The 24651-nt window shown below is 34.4% G+C and overlaps 1 protein-coding gene and 2 long non-coding RNA genes across 7 annotated transcripts in view; 1 reads left to right on the plus strand and 2 right to left on the minus strand.

Annotated features, from left to right (window-relative positions):
- The window catches only part of LOC125059959 (neurogenic protein big brain), a 79774-nt gene extending 72569 nt beyond the window's left edge, over nt 1–7205 (minus strand). For both annotated transcript variants that reach the window (XM_047664679.1, XM_047664678.1), the window contains exon 1: nt 6749–7205. In XM_047664679.1, coding sequence (XP_047520635.1) covers nt 6749–7073 — 325 coding nt within the window. In that variant the 5' untranslated portion in view covers nt 7074–7205. The remainder of the gene's footprint in view (nt 1–6748) is intronic.
- A 2715-nt stretch (nt 7206–9920) lies between these two features.
- LOC125059987 lies at nt 9921–10933 on the minus strand. Its single transcript, XR_007118756.1, has 2 exons — nt 10652–10933; nt 9921–10565 (listed from the first exon to the last, which is right to left on the minus strand). It is a non-coding gene; the product is annotated as an uncharacterized LOC125059987 (long non-coding RNA).
- Nucleotides 10934–13022: 2089 nt separating this feature from the next.
- LOC125059986 lies at nt 13023–24579 on the plus strand. Of its 4 annotated transcripts, none has more exons than XR_007118752.1 (5): nt 13023–13235; nt 17765–20917; nt 22517–22792; nt 23035–23633; nt 24139–24579. It is a non-coding gene; the product is annotated as an uncharacterized LOC125059986 (long non-coding RNA). The 4 variants fall into 4 exon arrangements; XR_007118753.1 differs by having other exon boundaries at nt 17877–20917; XR_007118754.1 differs by having other exon boundaries at nt 17929–20917.
- The last annotated feature ends 72 nt before the right edge of the window (nt 24580–24651 follow it).

Consider the following 24651-nt stretch of genomic DNA (forward strand, 5'->3'; position numbering starts at 1 on the left):
ATATTCTAATAATGGCGTATTTTGGATTTTAAAAATGTGAGTAATGAATAAGGAAAACATATTGCTTGTCCAATATTTATGCGTGCGTTCTGACGCTTATTATTTTCTGTGTTAATTTCTTAATAAAGTACTGTACTTAATATGTATTTATTTTGTATTCATACTTTTAGTCGGTACGAAGTTCGCCAGATCCAGATCTTAATTCATCATATATTCTGTGTAGCTAATAAAAAAGCTAGCAAGCCTAATAATTCGAAACAATTTAAATATTTTGTTAAGAGCTTAACTAAAGCCACAGAGGCTGCGCTATGCGGTATATAATTTCGTAAAACGACGACCAATTACGTTCAAAGTGCATACCATTTGCATACATTTACAGTTTACACATATATGTATGTTCTATGTTTTTGTAATTAAATAGATAATGTCTAATTTAATTTAATAATATTAGTAGTAATTCAAGAGCAGTGTTGTTCTAGTGGCTTTTGTGTGCAACTCTCATCCCTGAGGTCGTACGTTCTATCCCCGGCTGTGCGGCAATGGACTTTCCACCTATGTGCGCATTTAACATTCCCTCGAACCGTGAACGAAAACATCGTAAGAAAACCGTCAAGTCTTAGGCACAAAAAGTCGACGGCGTGGCACAGGAGGCTGATCACCTACTTGCCTATCAGATTGGCAAATGATCAAAAAACAGATTCAGAAATCTGAGACCCTGAGCTAAAAAGATTGTAGCACAACTGATTTTTTTTTAGTAGTAATAACGACTGCGTAAAATAAAGTTGCTTCTCGAGAGTCTCCGATCTTCTAGTTTCCGTCTGCACGATAAGGTAAGTTTCAGAGTCGCGCTACGACCCGAATGTTTTGATGAGGAAGTGCTTAGCGCTAAGTGTCGACTCTGTACCTGGGGGTTCGTGCTAAGTATGACTTACGTATGTCAAAAACTGGATTTCGTAAAAAGGGGGTTGGGTCTACGTCGTAGATCTTTTAAATTATACAATAGATTTAGGGCTCCCACACAAAACTGCGAATTCGCATCGCATCGCAAATATTTGCGAATTCGCACGAACGCACCGCAAGAAGTTCCGATCTGCTTCGCATCGCATATTCTTGCGATATTACGTCATCCTTGGTGACGCCATTTTAGCCCGCTCTGAGACAGTTTTAGAGAAAGACGCGCGGCGCCTCCGCCGCCTTCTTTGTTTATAAAAAAATGCGGAATATGACTTGGATTTTTTAATATTTTTAATTGAGGAGCGTCCCGTCCTTTGGGACTCAAGTGATGAACATTATAAAAATAAATTTATTAAGCAAGATGCGTGGAAGAGCGTCTGTGAAAGTTTGCATCAGAGTTCATAATCGTAATAAGTGGATGAACCTAGAATCTTCTTTTTCTTTTATATCTATTTAACAATAACAGCAGTGCAATAATCTTTTTACGATCCATCTTACGCGTCCTAAAAACACGTCCAGTACGGCTGACCACGAAGGAATGGTCGCCCTATCAAACGGTTCGTCGCACTAAATCGTATCGCAGAAATTCGCATCGCATCGCAGTTTTGTGTGGGAGTCCTTAATAACAGAGTCACTCATGTGTTAGTGTTCATCATCGCAAGAACGGTATACTCAGAATAAGACAGACTTGGTACGCTCTTTTGTTGAAGGACCCTAAGTCGATTTGGTTCGCAAGTACTTCACTGGGCAGGTGTTTCCCCATAATGTTGGTGCGCGGCAAAAACTGCCTTAAAAAACGCTCAGTTGTGGTCACTCAGCTGCAGGTAATAATTCGAAAAACTCCTCTGAACAATCTCCATGGTAAATGCGGTAGAAGATGCAGAGAGACCCTACATCTCTACGCAACGCCAAGGGATGAAGCCGCTTGGAAAGTGACTGGTCGTCGACGATTCGAAATCGCTCTTGAATACGGTCAAGTGGAAGGAACTTGTTAAACATATTTAGTTATTAAACACTTTTCACTATAAACGTTCCTTTATAATTCGGTGTTCGGAAAAAATAAACAACCGAACTAAATTAAAAAATACTCCAACACGATGATATTGACTATTGTGAATTTCGACTGCAATTTGTAATAATTTCCATCTCTGTTTTTAAAACTTCGGGTACATTTTCTATTGTTTTTTTATATGGAATTTATACCGCATATGTGTTGTTAAATCTTTTTACAATGCAGCAGTGTTTTGTAGTTTCAACGTGGGACTTTCACCCTTGGGGTTGTAGTTTCCCGGCTATCTAAGTGCGCTTTTAACATTGTCTCGTACGGTGAAGAAAAATATCGTGAGAAAACCGGGCATAGACCGAAATCTTGGGCCCAGACCTAAAAGGTATGTATGTATATATGTTTTTACAATATCATTAACTTAACTTCATTATTGAGGTATCTGTACTACTAGCAAGTTTTAGCAAAGGGCAAGTTGAAGTAGTAGCATTATCTTGACCGACCATAAATAAAACCAGAAATATCTATTAAGATATAAAAATATATTCTGATTAAAAAGATTTTTCGATTAAAAGCACGTACAAATATTACCTGAAACCTTACATATAGAGAGATATGTAATGCACAAACTAGGGTTAAATTCTGGATAGATGCCAATATAGGACGACATCAAAATAGCAGTTTTAGCGAAGCTAGGTTCGAACATAAACTGCGTTGACTATCGGAAGCCGAGCTAACCCGTTGAGATACTAATCTCTCTCTATTTAGTTGTAAATATATTGTAAAACATACATATATATTTGCGGTAATCAGTCAAGTTATTTTTGAGTTAAAACAAATATTACTATAGATTAAGCCACGATTGATTAATATAGTATTCAGTTAACACATTTACTGTTTTCAGAAAGGTTTTTGACTTCAGTCTCAAAAAAACTGACCAACTGAAAAACTTCCTTTGACTTTGTTATTCACAACAATTCTATTTCCGCAAAAATAAACGTGTACACAACATTTCAATGTAGTGTTAGTTTCGTATATTTCGATTCATTTTTTAAATTGTATCTTATTTCGTATATTTTATTTTAAATTATCTCCAAACGCACATACGAACCCATACATTGGAAATTTTCACACACACCTCAACAGGCAAATTATAACATTGTCTTTGTTAGTACTTAATCTTCGTCATATATGGTGTAATCCTTTTGAATATGCTTTCAGTTAAAAAAAATATAAAATATCTATTTATTACTAGCGGACCCGACAGACGTTGTCCTGTCTTAACTATGAATATTGATTTCAAATTGGTATAATTAATTAAAAAATATTTCAGAAACAGAGTGTTTATTATTCTAATGCTTTATGTTATAGAACATTCTTTGTTTGTTTTTCTGGCTCGCATATTATTATATTATCAATATAATAACTCCGATCGAAGCATTTATTTTAAACGATATTCACTTTTCTTACATCCTCTTTGACGATATTTGCAGCACGCATTCTGTCAATGTTATGTCAAACGCCATAAGGTTACATCAAAAAGTTTGAATTGTATGGTGGTTAAGTATTCTTAAATTTTCCAATTTTTCGCGCAATTTTTTCTTTTTTTTTCTTTTATAAGAACCTTCTCCTGACAATTACAAACACAACAAAAAAAAATCAGACAAATCGGTCAAGCCGTTTTCATGTTATGTCGTGACAACGGAAAACGGGTTTCATTTTTATATATATAGATATATAATAAATACCACGTAGTTACTTCTTTATTACTATGTAAGTTACGGAAGAACTGGGTCTTCCTGGCACAAGTGAGAACACATAAAACATTGTATATAATTTGAGTTACTACATATATGGTAAAAAAAAATTGAAATAGTAAAGCATTATTATTTATTGTAAAATATACTTATCGTATTACAAAGGTGTGGATTATAAAAAGTTAAATAAATAAAAAATAAAATTTACTTTACAAATTAAGAACAGCTGATAACGATCTGGTTCAGAAGCGAACGTAAAAAATTGGTACAATGGCTGGCAGGTAGGCATTTTATTACACTGCGCGGGGAAATGTAGGAATAAAATGAAAGAGATGAAATCGTAGCATTTGTCCTCAATATAACGCTCGTGACGGGTATTTGTCATAACAATAACCAGCTTGATATAAACGAAAATGCACAGAATTCCAACTTTCATACTCTAGGGAGTATTAATTCTGAATGAAAGCAATTTTATTGTTAATGGGCATTTTTCTGACCTATCTTTTTAGTTGTAAAAGGTAATCCTGTATCTATAGGGTAGAGAAAAATGCAAACTTATAAGGACGTTGTTGGTGCCTTGGATTTCTGAGTGTCTTTCATTTCAGCCTTCTATTCCCGATTGATAGATTTAGGGAGTAACCATTTAATAGGTTTAAATAAAACTATCATAACGTGTAGTATTTAGTACGTTCACAAATTTATTTAATTTATTAAAACGCATATGTATGACGTATGTTACGCATATAGAAAGCTACATAGGCGGGATTAGAACGCATAGTTATGTATCTGTTCAAGTCAAGTCAAATCATTTATTTCAATTAGACCACCTAAAATGGCACCTCTGAACGTCAAATAAAATATAAAGAAGATTTTAGTTGCCCCTTCCAAAATGTAGTTTCGTGTGGAGAAGAATGGGCATACTCTTTTAAAATAGGTTTACAATATTTTGTTTACATTAGTTAGTTAAATAATTATATGTGAAGACAATGTACTCTTAGAATAAAAACTACTATACTAAAAAAGTTAGTAGGTAATACATGTTCCTCACATATTTACAAATATCGAAACCGTAAAATATTATACATAGAATAGTTAGTTAGTAAATGTTAATAGTTTAAGAAATGAGTATGTATATAGCATCTGTGTTGTCTATTCTTATTAATAAGTTGGCAGAGTGACGAATAATAATAATTAATTATGTAGTTTTGATTAGATTAAAATGATTAAAAGATGATGACGCAGGACCTAAGGGTTGAAACGCTCTCTAACTAGGCTATAAGATATAATTGTTATTTTGTTCGCTATTGGTAATTGGTATGCTACATATACACGACTACATGCCCAATTCGGCATTCATTGCAATGACAACTTAAATGTTTGGCTTTTAATTCAGCCATAAAATTTAGTCACAATCCACCTTTTATCATTGCCGTCTATATAAAACTATTATACCATAGATATCATAGAAAAAATCATTTCATTATTTTATGCAATAGGAAGGAAAATTAGAATTATACCAGAAAGCGGCAATTTTTAATCTACATTCTAAGAAATTATTTGACCACATTACAAATTAATAACAGGGATGATACATATAAATACTCTTAGTCCTTGAAATAGGGATGTCGACCCATTATACCAAATTAGGGTGACATCGGCATATTTTAAAGATTTATTACAGCCCTGTTATTATACGCTAAGTTCAAAATTAGACCTCAATTGTTAGTGCCTCACGGACACGCGTTCTCAATTTGATATAATTTAAAATGTCATTGTTCCTTCGAGACCATAAATATATGAGGGGATGAAAGGGTGAACACAGACACGTGTGAATAATGTTGAATACCATATCTATAATCAATAATTATTTATATCTCAACTATATTTAAGTCAAGGAAGTTTACGACAATTTACTTGTCAAACTAGAGTAGATTATATGCTATAGATAAAACAGAAGAACACAGCTCAGGTAACACTAAATTTCAGAGCACACGATATGTTGGACTTCAGCGTATTGAAAGGTCTATATCGAAATTGCATGGAAAACCTTCGGAAAAGATAGGTATGGCTATTAGAAGTTACAAAGTACTGTTCATATTACTACAACAAGAAACCTACATGAAGAATAACAAAACGTACCTATAAACTTAACCAAGTTGAAAACTATCCTTTTTTAAATAAACGACCTTCAGAGACGTCAAGGAATCTATGAGTTAAAAACTAGTAGTCATAGCCAAATGTAATTTTAAAGATTATTTATATTTGCTCAACCACATTTTTGCTATAAGAGTTATCTAATATTTTCTAGAATCGAGAGTCTATTAAATATTTTACTTTATAAATTTACGATTTTATTTTCTTTAACACAGTTCTGTGTCCGTACCAGATGTTAAATAAATACACTAACAAAAGCAGGATAAGATATTGGCAGAGCGTATTGTATCAAAATACCGGTATACAAAAAGAAAACTTACGAGAACACCTGGCCTGTTGACGAGCAGGTAGAAACATGCGCAGGCGCCGATATTCCTTTCAATTTTTGTGGGTTTTATGCACTGCATACAAATTATTACTGAGGTATACGTTATGTATGTTAGTAAAAATATCTGTTTTTAGTCGCGTTTAAAAATGTATTGACATTTTCTAAAGTATGAAATCTTGAAGTCGATCGCAGTATTCTTTTGTATACATATATGTGTATATTGTAATTTCCATCTTATTTATAACAGTATTGGAAGATATTCTCTAAGGTATTTCTCTACTATTATTTATTTATTGACACCATGGAATATAATCACCGAAAAAGAAAAAGATAATGCACGGGCGACTTTAATTAACTTTTAAGCGTCATTTGTATATTTTTTAGATAAACGATTACATCTAAGATGACGCGAAACTCCGGGTCCCTTTTTTTGTAGGGATTGATTGAATAGAATAGAACTATTTTGACGCATTTCTTTTCCTGTGCATTTTCTTGTTTATTATATACTAAAAAACTTTCTCAATTTTAAACATAGTTAAAATTATAATATACCTGATATGTGAGCGAAGCATAAAGTCAACGTTGCGATAGCGCAACCGGAAGCGAGAGCTGTGGAAAGCAAGACAGCTGAGGCAGATGCCCCGATACCAGCACCACCTGCTGCACCACACACGATAAAAACATACAAGAAAGACGCCGCACATTCGGCAACAACAGCCTTCCACAGTGATAAAGTCCTCACTTCCAACCTGGCCGGCACTCGGCCCCCCAAACTCGCTTCATTAGAATTACTACGCAAACACTCTAATTTCTCAAATAAAGTCACTATATGCTGCTCTAAATTGTCATCCGAAATATTGAATGTCTGTTCACCCATGGTGACTAAATACGCATAACTCCTAGACACGTTTACGTATCAAAATAATGACGTCAAATAGCGCGCGTATTGCAGCGAACACCCACGCGTCAGAGGTTGCACTATGGTCCGTAACGCGGAGTGAATGGACGAACACTGAGTGAATGAAGGGGAGAGCGCGGGACGCATCCCACTTGTTACTCCCCCGCCGAAACCTGCACGAGGGTGTAAGTGGACGATATTACAATACCACTTAATTGTGCTAACCATTATTATATTTTAAATCGACTAATACGTACATGTTTTAAATTCTATATACGCTTTTTACACATCTGTTTAAAAGTAACATTTGCAATATGTTCGCAATTTTCATAGAAGTCCCATTCTTCTTAAACTCTACATACTACAACATAATAATAAAATATTAAACTCAGTTACCAAAAAAAGCGCTCTCGGATTTTACATTGAAATATTTGATTATTACTCTATCAAATTCTTGGTGGGAACTACTTCAGTGGAAATAAACTATATTCCCGGCACGTACACTAGATGTCGACCTAGAATCTAGATCCAGTACTAGTAATTTAATAAAGCGTATTTAAGAAAAACAAGGACCGACACGTAACGCTCGAAGGGGAAGATGCGTCAGATAAAGATAGTAAAACTTTTGTATATTGAAGGACTAATTTATTATCTTACAACAATTTTAGCAATATACAAGGGAATCTTAATTTAATTGGTATATTAATTACTGTAAAAGATTAGGATAGATTTGTCTATCCGCACCGCAACGCACCGCAAGAATGACCGATCTGCTTCACATCGCACATTCCTGCGATATTACGTCATCCTTGGTGACGCCATTTTAAGCTTTAGAGAAAGACGCGCGGCGCCTGCACCGCCTTTGTTTATAAAAAATGGCGGAATATGATATAGATTTTTTCATATCTTTAATTGAGGAGCGTCCCATCCTTTGGGACACAAGTGATAAATATTATAAAAATAAACTTATTAAGCAAGATGCGTGGAAGAGCGTCTGTGAAAGTTTGTTTCCAAATTTCCAAGACAAAGAAAACAGTGAAAAAACAAAACTTGAATTCATAACAGGAATTCTTTCCTTTTATGATAGTTTTTGAAGGCATGGTGATAATAAACTCAAAAGCTCTTCAAATGAAGATATGCTCATTCTAAAATAATCAAAAAAATTATCTTCTTCAGTTCTCAACGCATAATACTTTTGAGTAAAATTGTTCCCATCAGAGTTCGCCCAGAATCTTCTTTTTCTTTTATATCTATTTAACAATAACAGCAGTGCAATAATCTTTTTGCGATCCATCTTACGCTTCCTAAAAACACGTCCAGTACGGCTGACTACGAAGGAATGGTCGCCCTACCAAACGGTTTGCCGCACTAAATCGTATCGCAGAAATTCGCATCGCAAGTTCCTGTGATGCGAATTCGCATCGCTGTTTTGTGTGGGAGCCCAAAATCTGTAGTTAGCGCCTGTGGCACGGTATTCCATGGCCAAAAGATGACGGAAAGACTCTTCTATTTAGGCTAACTATTATTTTCCCACTATCTAATCATCTTTACTACAATGGCTAAACGTAAAGATTCAGTCAGCAGCCACGGTTTTATTTATAATTATAATCAGTATTAAATATCCATATATTTTACATTAACTTAGAGGCCATGTTATGTGTTCAATAACTAATTAAATGAAAAAATAACATTGTGACAACGATAATATTCTGTAGGTCGCTGGCGATGTACGAGATATTAAATAAGTGCATACTACATAGCAAAGCAAAACCGAAATTTTTAATAGAAAAAATGAGCAGCGCTCCATGAGCAATTTGGAACTAAACGGAAGCACTAAGGGCCGGTTTTTTGATCCGTAGTTAACTCAACTATTGGTAAAAAATCGTTACTATTAGTTAAATATCAGCAAAATGCGTTTTTTGATCCGTGGTAAGAGCATCCAATGGTAAAATATCTAACCATTAGTCAAAAAAGTTAACTACTCAGTATCGGAGGGTTAAAAAGATGGCCGCTGGTAATTTATATAGTAACAGCTGTTTGTCACAGAAATCAAACTATGATAAATACGTTTATTACTATCTAATGATGAATTTAAACATATTGAGATACTTTAATTAATGAGACGATGAAGAAGACGATAATATTATATGAGAATGTGTTAATGAGTGACCAAAAATATTTAGGCAATGTCATCCGCCATTAGAAACCTGGGATGATGTAGATTTTTGTCACTGTTACCCCCTATCGAAGGGAACAGTGCTCTGGATTGTTACTGAAATTGGGAATGATCTTAAACTGCCAATGAACAAGCAGCAGCAGCTCATACAAACCTATTTTGCTTCATTACTAACTACAGAACCGCAGCAGTATATAATTAAGTATATTACTAATTCATTATGTGTTTTATTTCCTATAATATTAACTTATAATTATTATAATTAAATAAAATACAAGAACAAGAGTATATATAGACAGCAGCTCATACAAACCTATTTTGCTTCATTACTAGCTACAGAACCGCAGCAGTATATAATTAAGTATATTACTAATTCATTATGTGTTTTATTGCCTATAATATTAACTTATAATTATTATAAGTTAATATTATAGGAAATAAAATACATAATGAATTAGAGTTAATATTATTTATATATTACTAATAATATTAACTTATAATTATTATAAGTACATACAAGTATGTACTTATACTAAAAACTACAGCTACACATTAGTTAGGGACCTATGATATTCTTTAGGGCTTTTATTACATTTGTGAGTTAGCATCTACCTACTTTGTTACAAGAATTTATAAATAAAACATTTGACTTGATTAATAAACTGTTTAATTATAACTTAAATACAAACCATTTTTATTAAAAAAACATTACAACATTTACATGAAACCCTAAAGTAGCAATTAAATATTTTCTAATTGTTTCTTCTTGCATTTCACCTCAATTTGATGCAACTCTTTTTGCTGCTACATATATTTATTGTGCCTTTCTTCCATCTGCTGCATCACTTTTTGGTGCACCTCCTCTTTATGCAGTATGGATTTTTGGTGGGCCTCTCATTGGTGCAGCAAATGTTTTTGATGCTCTTCCTTAGCATAATTGAACAAATCATCCTCTCTTATTTGTCTTTGTTTCAAAAACTCAATTTTTTTTATCCGTGTGGATCATAATCCGCTTCCTTGTTTCCAAAGGGTTAAAAGATTTTTTCCTTTTGTTGTAGGACACAGCTATACAAGAATAAATATAAAAATGTGCCTACACCTTCATTAAATGTATATTAAATTTAACACGTCGGTGTCTAGACCCATCTGAGTTGAAAACGTCGCAGAGATTTCCAAGCTGCATCTTTTTGTAGATTGCTGCAGTGATCAGTTGTTTGCAGGTTACGACTGTGTAATCCTTGAGAAGCATCAACAGTTTAGCAGTTTCTTTTTTGGCGAAGTTAGCAGTATGGTCCCTTTAACAAAACATAAATGTATTACTTTCTATTACGAAACACAAGATAAACCGGAATAAATAACACGAAAATATGTTTGTACTTACTTATTTGACCGTTGGCTGTTTGCGGACATCGTTATTTATATGTTTAAGTATCGTAAAAAGTGTAAACCGTATTAAAACACAGAAAAACAACTTTATTTATATCGTGTTATTTAGATTAATTTGACACTTCAAACTCTTCAAAGCGCAAATAACGAATGAAGATGGCTAAAATGGATTTCATTCACTCAATATGTCTAGTGTTGTCATACAAAATAAATGTTCCCCACAAAAAAGAACCACATTTTTTGGGATGTCATTGCTCATTGCACTGGCAACAAATTGACAAATCCGCTTCGGATTATGATCCACACGGATAAAAAAAATTGAGTTTTTGAAACAAAGACAAATAAGAGAGGATGATTTGTTCAATTATGCTAAGGAAGAGCATCAAAAACATTTGCTGCACCAATGAGAGGCCCACCAAAAATCCATACTGCATAAAGAGGAGGTGCACCAAAAAGTGATGCAGCAGATGGAAGAAAGGCACAATAAATATATGTAGCAGCAAAAAGAGTTGCATCAAATTGAGGTGAAATGCAAGAAGAAACAATTAGAAAATATTTAATTGCTACTTTAGGGTTTCATGTAAATGTTGTAATGTTTTTTTAATAAAAATGGTTTGTATTTAATTTATAATTAAACAGTTTATTAATCAAGTCAAATGTTTTATTTATAAATTCTTGTAACAAAGTAGGTAGATGCTAACTCACAAATGTAATAAAAGCCCTAAAGAATATCATAGGTCCCTAACTAATGTGTAGCTGTAGTTTTTAGTATAAGTACATACTTGTATGTACTTATAATAATTATAAGTTAATATTATTAGTAATATATAAATAATATTAACTCTAATTCATCATGTATTCTATTGCCTATAATATTAACTTATAATAATTATAAGTTAATATTATAGGCAATAAAACACATAATGAATTAGTAATATACTTAATTATATACTGCTGCGGTTCTGTAGCTAGTAATGAAGCAAAATAGGTTTGTATGAGCTGCTGTCTATATATACTCTTGTTCTTGTATTTTATTTAATTATAATAATTATAAGTTAATATTATAGGAAATAAAACACATAATGAATTAGTAATATACTTAATTATATACTGCTGCGGTTCTGTAACTAGTAATGAAGCAAAATAGGTTTGTATGAGCTGCTGTCTATATATACTCATGTTCTTGTATTTTATTTAATTATAATAATTATAAGTTAATATTATAGGCAATAAAACACATAATGAATTAGTAATATACTTAATTATATACTGCTGCGGTTCTATAGTTAGTAATGAAGCAAAATAGGTTGGTATGAGCTGCTGTCTATATATACTCTTGTTCATTGGCAGTTTAAGATCATTCCCAATTTCAGTAACAATCCAGAGCACTGTTCCCTTCGATAGGGGGTAACAGTGACAAAAATCTACATCATCCCAGGTTTCTAATGGCGGATGACATTGCCTAAATATTTTTGGTCACTCATTGACACATTCTCATATAATATTATCGTCTTCTTCATCGTCTCATTAATTAAAGTATCTCAATATGTTTAAATTCATCATTAGATAGTAATAAACGTATTTATCATAGTTTGATTTCTGTGACAAACAGCTGTTACTATATAAATTACCAGCGGCCATCTTTTTAACCCTCCGATACTGAGTAGTTAACTTTTTTGACTAATGGTAAGATATTTTACCATTGGATGCTCTTACCACGGATCAAAAAACGCATTTTGCTGATATTTAACTAATAGTAACGATTTTTTACCAATAGTTGAGTTAACTACGGATCAAAAAACCGGCCCTAAGTAAGTACTAACTTAGGGTATGTTCCGATATACACTGCGACCACTGTACAGAGTACCGTCAATTTAGTATACTGTGAAACCGTTTCTCTATAGCCAGCTATACTGGTTACAATTTAAAACGGAACGCAGTCCAGTATACTAGTCAGCTTCGTTTTTCGACACAGTTTTCAAATGAGTGCATCAAAGTTTTTCAATTCAACAAGAAAAACTATTATTGGAGTATTATCGCATTAAAAAAATCTATATTAATATTAACTGTCAATTGAATTAATACTACAAAGAAAGTAAGTAAGAATTTTAAATGTTTGTTATTAAACTGTAAGTTATATCAGCCGTTAGGCATTCAAGTGGTTTTGATTGATCACGTGATCAAAGCACTGCGAGTACCTTACCTCGAAAACGCCAGTGCTCGCAGTAGAAGTATAGCGGGGATTTGTGACGTCATATATTTCCTAGGACGCTGCGGCTGTATACTGCAGTCCATAGCGGAACAAATTTTTGAACAGTGGGAGCACTATACAGTACTCGCAGTGTATATCGGAACATACCCTTAATATCGATGCATTCGAGTTACCAATTCAGTACATGACAGTGACATTAGTTGAGATAGTCAGCACATTAGATGACGTTTAACAATAATTCATATAACCTTCTGACAGCTTACTTAACTCTTCAATTTGTTTAATTTTAAAAAATACAAATTAAGTTGCAGAGAGGACCGGAAGAGGCAACCACTGCATGTGAGGACAGACCCACGATAGTTAGAAGGTACGATTGTACGTGTTTAGTATTTAAGTCATTTTAAGAAGAGCAAAGAAACGAATCTGTGAAACCTACTGATTGAAACGTTGGTACTTCACATGGATACATCTAGCCCACTGGGCTCTGAAGAGCACTTGGACCAACGTTCTAGTGTTCAAAGCAAGTTCAAACTGATCACTCTGCTGACACTGGTGTTGTTGGCTATTGTCTTGATCGTGATCTCAATTATAAGGAACGAGCAGAAAGTGATTTCTCTTAACGCCGAGCAGTCACGCATGCTCAGAAAAATTTGCGAAGCAACTGTATAATAATAATAATAAAGCATATTTATTCAAGACTTACAATTTTTTTTGTTTACAACCTATTTTGAGTTAGTATATTTCTTAAACTATGTTAGTATAATTTATTGAAGCCTTGACCCCATCCGGGTATATGCCTCCTCCATCCCATTCCAAACCTGTCTATCCCTTGCTTTCTCTAGCCAGTTTGTGCCTGCCACTTTGGCAATGTCGTCCATCCACCTCATTTTTGGTCTGCCCCGATGTCTGTTCCCTAGGGGGCCTCTCCATTTTGTTATTTTGAGACTCCATCTTTGGTCTGAGACCCTGGCTACATGTCCTGCCCAGCGCCATTTCATTTTTAGAGCATGTTTGAGAACATCTGTAACATTCGTCCTTTCTCTAATGGTTTTGTTACTAACTTTATGTAACCTCCTTAGCCTTAGCATACTCCTTTCCATGGCGTGTTGTGTAGAAAGCAATCTGTTTCTGGCCTTATTAGTGTACACCCATGTTTGGCTACCATAGGTGAGGCAAGGCAAAATGCAGACATCCATTACCGTCTTTTTTAGTTCTAAATTATAAGATCCTTTTAAAATTTCTTTGTGTGACCAAAACTTGTTCCATGAGCTTCTAATTCTTCTTTCAATTTCTTGTTCATTGCTGTTGCTGTTGAAGGAAATTTGTTTCCCTAGATAGACATATTCCTTTACATATTGGATCTGGTGCCCATCTATTTGTATAGGTCTCTGCAGACTGTTTGTTAGAGCCTTAGTTTTACTGGCGTTCATGTGTAAGCCAACCTTTTTGCTTTCGTTGTTCAAAGATTGCATCATTTGCTGAAGTTCTGAAGCAGAGTTGGCGAAAAGTGCAATATCGTCTGCAAATCTTATGTGGCTAAGTTGTCTATTGCCAATCCATATACCATTCGATTTCCAGTCCAATTTTTGAAATATCATTTCCAGAACTGCTATAAAAAGTTTAGGAGAGAGTGGATCCCCTTGCCTCACACCTCTTTCAATATTAATTTCTTCCCCTTTGTTTTCCAATCGTATTGAACTTGTACTGTTTGAGTAGATGTTTTGGATCACTTTTGTATAGCAGTAGTTTATATTGCAAGATGTTAATGCTTCCCAAATGGAGCAGTGAGTGATGCTATCAAATGCCTTAAGATAGTCCACAAACCCTATATATAGAGGATAATTAAATTCTTTACATTTTTCTAAAAGTTGTTCGATTGTATGGATGTGGTCTATTGTTGAAAACTTGGAGCGAAAGGCGGCTTGTTCTACTGGCTGCATGAGGTCAATTTTGTCTGCTATTCTGCTTAACAATAGTGATGAGAAAAGTTTGTAGATGCTGGATAACAAACTGATCGGCCTATAGTTACTGATATCTCTTGGATCTCCTTTTTTATACAGCAGGACAATTTCAGACTTGCACCATTGATACGGGACAGTTCCAGAAATAAATACCATATTAAACAGTCTAGTCAAGAATGTGAAAAGCAGTGGAGCTCCCACATTTAAGGCTTCGTTACTGATATTGTCTGGGCCAGGACTTTTTTCTGATTTTAATGTTATGATGTGCTTTAATACTTCTTTTTCTGAGATTTCGTCAATTTTAGTTTCCTTTTCAAGCTCATTATTCATAGTCTCTGTTAAGTTGTTACTGTCCGGCATGTTTTTGTAAAGCTCTCTATAGTAGGCTGTTGCGCATTTAATTATTTCTTGTCGTGATTTGGTTTCTTTTTGTTTTTGGCTGAGGTTTTGAATCCAGCTTTTATGTGTGCTCAGTTCTTTGTAGGCCCGTTTAGCACTTCTAAATTTTATCAAGTTTTTCTCTATAATTGTCTTTCTGTAATTCTGATAGTCTTCTCTAATCGCCTTGTTAGTTTTCTTATAAAGAGATTTTAGTTCTTCTTTTAATTCTTTAGTTTTATTTTTAGTAGACTTTAATTCCGTTCGTTGGGATATCAAATCTAGTGTTTCTTTTTTAAGTATTTTATGTTCTCTTTTGCTGTTTTCCATTTTTGTATTTAGACTAGAGATGATGATTTTTTCAAGATTGTCATAGTAAATCTGGATATCTTGTGTTTTTTCTAGTGTTTCACTTTGTTTAGACAAGTTAGTTTCTAGTGCTTTTAAATAATTAGTTTTTAGTTTTTAATGATTTTGAAGTTAGTTTAAAGTTTTTTCGACTCAGTTTTGGTGTACCTAGATCGAAGGACGCTCGCAAAAGTCTGTGGTCGGAAGGAAAGTTAATCTTATTTAATACTTACTTCGAGATTTGAAATGTTTTTTGAATTGTTGTACATTATGAAGTCTACTTCATTTTTTGTCGTTTCGTCGGGAGAATTCCAGGTCCACCTACGGCTAGGCTTTTTCTTAAAAAAGGTATTCAATATTAAGAGTTTATGCTCGTAAGCATATTGTATTAATCGTTCGCCTCTTTCGTTTCGGTTGCCGTAACCGTGTTGTCCCATTATTAAACATTCATGTTCTTGACGGTGTCCAATCTTTGAATTAAAGTCTCCCATAACTATTAATTTTTCATCTGCTAAGTCGTGAGCTTTTGCTAGATCTGCATAGAACTTGTCGATATCATCGTTGTTCGCGTTCGCTGTCGGGGCATAGACTTGTATTAGTGATAAAGCTTTATTGTCAATTTTCATTTGAAGTAGGGCTACTCTTTCTGAAATGCCATTAAAGTTAACTATATTCTGTTTTAGATTTTTCTTTATTAAAAAGCCCACTCCATGAAGGCCTTTTGTTTCACCTATAAAGCAAAATATGTGGTTCTCATGCTCTTCGATGCCAATCCCCATTCTTCTTACTTCGGCAAGTCCTACGATATCATGTTCTACTTTTTCTAGTGCCAGTATCAGTTCGAGAAACCTTGTTGTTGTAGCTAAAGACTTCACATTGTATGTACATATTTTTAATGAGTTTTGTTTTCTGGTTGTTCTTTTTGATGGAGGGTGGTGGTCGCTTAAAGTCCCACGGGGACCAGCCGGGTTGGGACTTGTTGTAATTGGTGTGTTAGTTTTAATTGTTTCAGTATTTAGTAGTTCATTCCGGATGGAGGAGTTTTTTGTCTGCTATTGGTTATTCTGGTCATTAGTCGGGTGTGATTGTTGCTTAGTGAAGATGGGAGCATTAGTTTTGGTGATTTTTGTGGGCTTTTTTGAAGTTTCTCTGTTCTTTTGATTTTTAGTGGGAGTATTTGGAGAATTCGAGGGAGAACGTTTTCTTTTTTCGTTGCCAGTTTCTTTGATAATTAATTCATCATATCGAATGAAAGCAACCTTTCCTTTGCCTAGTTCCTCTTTTAATTTGATTCTTAACTCCTTTCGTTTGTTTAAAATGTCTTTCGGGAAGTCTTCAGTGACAAAAACGTTGGTTGGGACTTTGGGAGGGCCTTACTATTTTTAAGAACTTGTACTTTTCTCCAAAATAGTGTGAGTGTCACTAATATTGGTCTCGATTTCTCTGCATTTTTCTCACCAAGTCTCCGAACATTACTAATCTCCCACTTATCCCATTTTTCCATACTTTCGTTACTACAATAGTTCAAAGTTTTTAGCACAAGTTCAAGGAGATCAGTGTTGTCCTTCTCGGATTCCTCAACTCCGTAGATGATCAAGTTGTTTTTCCTTGCTTCTCTTTCTAAGCTTCTCACTTTTTTATTTAAAATATCGACCTCTTCCTTAAGTTGCTTCGTTTCTTCAGTGAGTGGTTTTAACTTTTCATCTAATGTTACTTCCAAACTTTTCCTAAGGTTCATGGTTATATCCGCAGTCTGTTTCTCAAGCTCTATTTTCATTTTGCTGAACAGCGTTTCTATTTGTTTATCCATTTTTCAATTCGGAAAATTTCTCCCTTAATTTTGATAAAAATTCCCACTGTTGGCAATTATCTTGGCAACACTGAGTTGTAGGCTTACTGGCGTAAATACTCTTGACAGGCTTGCCAGTGACAGTAAATGATAGTGACACTTCTCGTTCGGTCAAAGTCTACGCTCTAACCTCAAACTCGGCTATTAATCTGTTGATGTTATAGTTATATGTATGTTTTTGAGCAAATATTTCGCCACTTATCTCTGTTTTCCCTTGGATTTTCGACAGTTTTCGTAGTGATCCTGGTGAATAGGCTGCTGAACTGCAGTTTTCAAACAATTTATGGTGAAACACTTGAATTTAACCACAAAAATATATTAATATCGTCGGAAAGTATTTACGACGTGCACACTTGACAGGTACCCGCAAACGGAACTCTGCAGCAACTGTAACTGGCTGTTAATTATGGCAGACTTCACGGACATAACGGGCGATGAACAAGCCACAAAACTGTTCAAATCAACCTTTCAGGCCCCCTTGCCTATGTCGGGATCCGCAAGCTCAAAACTTAGGGACCTTCCAGCGGGCATGGACAACTTCTCGGCCCATGGCAGCAAGCGCGAGGTATCCATGACCACATGGAACACACAGTGTCACCATTATCAAACGCATATAGGGTACACAGTGACAGCAGTCGCCAATGAAGAAGCAGTACGTGTACCCACTCGCCCTACCATCCTGTTCGACGGAGCTCTCAATCAAGTCGTGGCTAGGATGACTTCGTTGAACAAATTAAGTTGAAGCATAATACTTTAATTATATTAATAATTGACTTTAAAATAAGAATTAAGTATTGAAACACTTTAACGAATGTGACATTTCCGTTGCGATAATCAATATAAATTTTATTTTATAAAGATTGTTTTAAAATTATGTTTGTTTCACAAGATTGTTGACTTCATTTTAAACAGAATTATATAATATACAAGACAAAGAAGTATAGTCCTAAACTTGGAGCTATTTATACTCTGTAGTTCGCGTCCTGTCGTTTAGCCTGGCCGAAATTCGAAAAGCCAATTGTTTAAAAAATATTCATAATAGCGAACTCTATTTCGAATTTCGATTTTCTAAAAAGAAAAGCAATTATTTTTAATGGTGGTTTTATAATTTCTTATACTTTAAATTTTATTATATTAAATTACGTTGTAGCTGCGGCCATAATATGCTTTCTTATGTCGGAATTAGATAAAACGCAAGATTTGGTTGAGGAGGGTAATCAGTGTAGAAAGCGCTCTCATACCAATAGCGAACATTGCACGAAAAGAGCAAAATTAGACGACATGAGTTCTAGTGAATAGAAAGCGAGTTTTTCAATTTTAAATCCCAATTCAAATGGAAGTAGTATAGCATTAAAACTGGCCTCGTCATTGAACAAGCCTGGGACGACTGCTAAGAAGCTGGTTATGAAGAACTTTAAAAGTGTGTTTATACTTGTGACCTGCAGACGTATTTTCATAACCTTTATGACATTTGGTTAAATAATATGCATATGTTGCAGGTAAACCGAATCTTCCAGAGAATTATCAAGAGACGACATGGAGCAAATTACGAGAGGCTGTAATCGCCATACAGACCTCAAAATCCATAGATTATTCGCTGGAAGAGCTATACCAGGCAGTAGAAAATATGTGTAGTCATAAGGTAATCTATTTGAGATTTTCTGAATAAAGTTTTGCTATTCACCTCTTTACATTGATGACATGGGACTGTTGAAATATTTTTAATACTGTAAATTATATTCTTCGATCAATAACAATAATTCTGGACAATTGCTTACAAAAATTTAAGTCACAAATAAGGGGGTTATTTAAATCCAAAATCCTTTTCTTTATTATCCTTATTATATACCTGAACAATCCGATGATGACAGATGTTTATTTACTTCTATATTCTTAACTATTAAACCAATAAAACGATTAAAATCCAAATGATTGTCTAGGTTTACCATAGTAAATTTTAATGTCAAAAGCGACGTATGAATGTTACTCAACCCAACTAAATTTTTCACTTTTAGATGGCCTCACAGTTATAAAGGACGTATGATAGAAATAGAACCAAAGCGTGATAAGACAATGGTTGGGGAACTGCTGGAATTCAAAGAACAGCTGCACAACATCGTGGCTGGCTGCTTCCAAAGGCACGATCTCTTCTTCTACTCCATGAGAAAGGCCTTTGAGTTCTTTATCAACTAGCGACAGAATTAGCCTGCTGAACTTATTGGTGAGAGAGCTCATTGAATGTTTAAAAATCTTAACTTTAAAAAAATTGTATTTATCCACTGTAACTAAATACTTGCTCTATTAAGGCCATTCCTTCCAGAATCTCTGCTATTCATAGACTGGGTGAGGTAGCGTTCAAGTAGTACGTCACGCAATTTTCGGAGATTATCGACACCCCCGTAACGCGTCGTAACGTTTTTCGGTACCCAATAGTAAACGTTTTGTGACCACCCAGTGACTCTTTATACCTAAAAGTTACCATTATGTGGTGTAAGGAACTGTAAAGTGGAAAATAATATTAACAATAACGCGTAATTCAATTCCCGCCTCGCATCGTTACGTTTTACAAAAGAAAAAAAAATTCGTTACGTAATACTCGAACGCTCCCTGAGCCACCAGACCGCTTTAGAGAAACATATTTTGTTATAACGCAAAAATATATTTTGGAAAAGAAAATTTTAATTATAGTGACAGCTCCACTGCATGTTCATAGTAGTGTACTATAGTGTAATATAGTTCAGCAGGCTTATTCTGACGCTGGTTGATAAAGAACTCAAAGGCCTACCTCATGGAGTAGAGGAAGCGATCGTTCTTTTGGAAGCAGGCAGTTACGATGTTATCCAGCTGCTCTTTGAAAGCCAGCAGTTCGCCAACCATTGTCTTGTGACGCTCTGGTTCGATTACTATCATACGTCCTTTATAACTGTGAGGCCACCTAGACAATCTTAATTTACCAATAACTTAATAGTTAAGAATATAGAAGTAAATAAATATCTTTCTTCATCGGATCGTTCAGGTATATAATAAGGATAATAAAGAAAAGGATTTTGGATTTAAATAACCCCCTTATTTGTGACTTAAATTTTTGGAAGCAATTGTCCAGAATTATTGTTATTGATCGAAAAATATAATTTACAGTATTAAAAATATTTCAACAGTCCCATGGCATCAATGTAAAGAGGTGAATAGCAAAACTTTATTCAGAAAATCTCAAATAGATTACCTTATGACTACACATATTTTCTACTGCCTGGTATAGCTCTTCCAGCGAATAATCTATTGATTTTGAGGTCTGTATGGCGATTACAGCCTCTCGTAATTTTCTCCACGTCGTCTCTTGGTAATTCTCTGGAAGATTCGGTTTACCTGCAACATATGCATATTATGATAAAGAACTCAAAGGCCTCCCTCATGAAGTAGAGGAATGGAATGGAGAAGGATCGTTCCTTTGGAAGCAGGCAGTTACGGTGTTATCCAGCTGCTGTCTTGTCACGCTCTGGTTCGATTACTATCGTACGTCATTTTTTCTGAAAAAATATACATTTATTTAATCAAAATTAATAAGCCCTTTGTTCATTTTATTTAATTAGTACTTAAAGCCCCTCGAATGACGTCAAATAAAGGAATGTAAACACACATCAATACCATATGTTTATTAAATTGTTATATGTTTAATCATTAAATAATAAATAAAATATAGTTCTGTTGGTGGATTTAAATTTTAAAATTCTCTGGAAGACAAATATATCAAGTGTATGTTGATACGGTATATCATATATAACTCAAATAGAGCAGTACTATATTTTTAATAACAAAAAATAAACGCAACTGAATCCAGTAATTGTTATTTATTATAAGCAATAACACTTTCTTTAAGACTTGCCGACCTTTATGCTAATAAAATAGCAGTTATTTTCAAGCAATGTAATACGGCCAATAATTTTATTAATAACACCACTTTCCTCACAAAATATGACATGAAGGCGTTCATACCGGCAGCGCAAATTGAAAAAACCGGCATCATTAGATTTGTTCCAGCGAATATATCTAACAAAGAACTTTACACACAACTTTCTTCAATTTATGAAATAGTGGCAATAAGAAGGTTTTCAAAGAAGGTAGGACAAGAGTCAAGAGCGCATTGCATTGCAAACTGTAAGCATCATTTTCTTATCTAATGTACTGCCTAATAATGTACAGTGCGATCTATTCTCGTACAGAGTTTTCGAATACATTCTACCTTTACTACAGTGCTATAGGTGTTTTAAATTCAATCATTCAGCAAAGATTTGTAATGGGAAACAAAGATGTAGTATTTGCGTAGGTGAACACTTGTATAAGCAATGTGATAAACCAACCGAGATCAGCTGCATAAATTGCAGTGGACCTCATCTTGCCATTTCTAGATTATGTCCTATCAAAATAAAGATTAGTGAAAAGAAAAGCAACATATCTTATGCAAGTGTTGCCTTAACAAAACAAGTTACCACCAATGAAACAGATTTCCCTCCACTCCCACCACCAAAACCACTTGTAAATAGTAATGTTATTGTAAATAAGTCTGTAAATATCTCTGCAAATAAGTCGTATGTAAATAAAGTTAAAATAGTCCCTTCTAAGGACCTTAAAAATCAAATAATTTCCAACAACAATGTACTTATGGCCCTAGTGCAGACGTTGGTGAAATTAGCCAATAAAGATGACAGTACACCCACTAATATGAAAATTATAAAAGATGCATTATTAAAAAATTTAACATAATGGATTGTGTAGGGCCTAGTTCTACACAATCCAAGCTACGTATTGTTCAGTTTAATATTCAAAGTGCAAATAGTAAAAAAACCTTTATTAATTCAATTTTTTAAACAACAAAATATTGCCTTCTAAATGAGACATGGTGTAAAGATAATAATTTTAAAATACCAGGATATAATATTTGCAACAAAAATTCAAACAATGCTATGTGCACTGTTAAATTGAATTATTATTATTTTTTTTAATTTGAAAAACACAAGTTTACAGGATTTAAACTATAAATCATTTTATTTTCACGTTTCATATGATTTTTTATAGTATTTTTAGCCATTTTCCTGACGGTAAGATAATTTTCAGGTTGTGAACACTGGTTTGATGCGCCATTCCGTTGCTATCCTGCGTACGCGAGTTTTGTAATCCCGAGTTTTGATATTTTTTAACGACTTTTACTTGTTTTTGGACTCCGATATCTGCACAATTATCGACCTTCGCTTGTTTTTTAGATTCTGATATCTGCACAATTTATCGACCTTGGCTTGTTTGTTGGATTTAAGTCTGCAATACGTGTTTTGACTTGACTTGTTAAAATGGCGTCGTCTGCCGAATCTGCCGCCGCTCCTATTGAAAACGAAGGTAAAATAATTAGCTTTTCTATACAAAAATGTCTTTAATGTAAAGATACTTATTTATACACACCTCTACTAAAAGGTTTTTCTGCGGAAATTACTTGTTTTCGAGATATTTTATTTTAATCTTTCAAATTTTCAATACATTTTATTGATAATATATACTTACAGTCTATCAATGTTAGATAAGTACATGTTTCGCGGGACCTTTCATAATTTTTGGTTCATTAATCATGTCTTTATTTTTAGCTGGGCCATCCACTTCTCACTCTGTGGAGTCAGGCTCCAATTTTGAAATAGATGACCTCTATGTGTGCCGGCATTTATATGTAGGCGAAATATTGCCTATGTTCAATTTACCTCGGCTTGTCAGGCAACTGGGAACCCGGGAGCAGTGTTTGGCTTTTGCTGAAGAGCATGGGCTCATTTTAGCTAACAAAATGTGCCGTGTACACCGCCAGCTCATGCGCCTGGATTTGACGGCTAACAACACAGGTGGGGCCTTTGTATGTAGCAGAGGGAGTTGTAGAGCCAAGTCCCATACATCAAGGGCCACAGGAACATGGTTCGAGAAGTCAGGGTTTGCCATTGCCACGGATATTTTATTTGATGTAGGTACTGTTTTGCACATCGCAAGTCCCACGAAGAGGCCATATTCGATGATCCTCTTCGTGACGAAACAAATAAATGCTTGTCCAGGGCCACCATCACAGACTGGTACAGTTATTGCCGAGAAGTAATTGTAATTTATTATTTAGAAACTCAACAAATAAAAGGAAAAATAGGTGGCCCTGGAAAAATAGTACAAATTGACGAAAGCAAATTCGTCCGGCGCAAATATAACAAAGGTAATAAATAAGTCATAATTAATTAATATAAAAATGAAACCCGTTTTCCGTTGTCACGACATAACATGAAAACGGCTTGACCGATTTGTCTGATATTTTTTTATAATATTCCTTGAAGTACGAGGATGGTTCTTACGGAGAGAAAAATTAAAAAAATTGAGTGAAAAAGTCTAAAACAACACTTTTCTATATTCCCATACAAAATATTCGTAATAATACTTAAAAGTCAATTTGAACTTTAATACCATATCATAAAGTTCAAATGTTAGTGGAGGGGTTCCGGGAAGGTAAATTTTTATTTTTTGACATAATGTATTTGTTGACTTATCAACTTTCTTTTTTTATCTAACTAGCTAGACCGGTATCCCGAATAGCAGAATAAGTATTTAAAAAAAATAAAGAATCGACTGTTAGGCGGTACGATGTTCGAGGCCAGCTAGTTAATTATAATTTTTTAATCAAATTATAATTTTTTAAATAATTAATTACTTATTTCTATTTTTAGGAAGACGAGTTGAAGAGCACTGGGTCCTAGGTATGATTGAAGATGGAAGCGAGGACTTGCGCTTGGAGGTGTGCCCGGACAACGTGCGGTCTGCAGAGGTCCTGGTGCCCCTGATAAAAAAGCACGTGGAAGTGGGCACCACCAATCCACACAGATTGCTGGCGTGCTTACGATAGTCTGGCAGAGCACGGGTATCACCATAAAAAGGTCAATCATAGTGACCCGGATAATCCATTCGTTGCAGCAGATGGGACTCACACTCAGCGTATTGAGTCCCAATGGCGTGTAGTGAAAAGATTTTTTTAAAAAGACTATTATAACCATCCACAAAACTTTGGCGATGTGATTGTGGAGTATTTGTGGAGAAGAAATGTTATGAAAAATTAAAAAGATCCGTTTATGCAATTAATTGAGGCAATTAATTATATATACAAACCTTAACCTCTGGTTTTATTTATGTATCTTCATAATATCACCAAATTTCATTCTTATTTCTAGAATACACTAGTTAGT

This window comes from Pieris napi, chromosome 20, assembly GCF_905475465.1.
Source record: "Pieris napi chromosome 20, ilPieNapi1.2, whole genome shotgun sequence".
NCBI lineage: Eukaryota > Metazoa > Arthropoda > Insecta > Lepidoptera > Pieridae > Pieris > Pieris napi.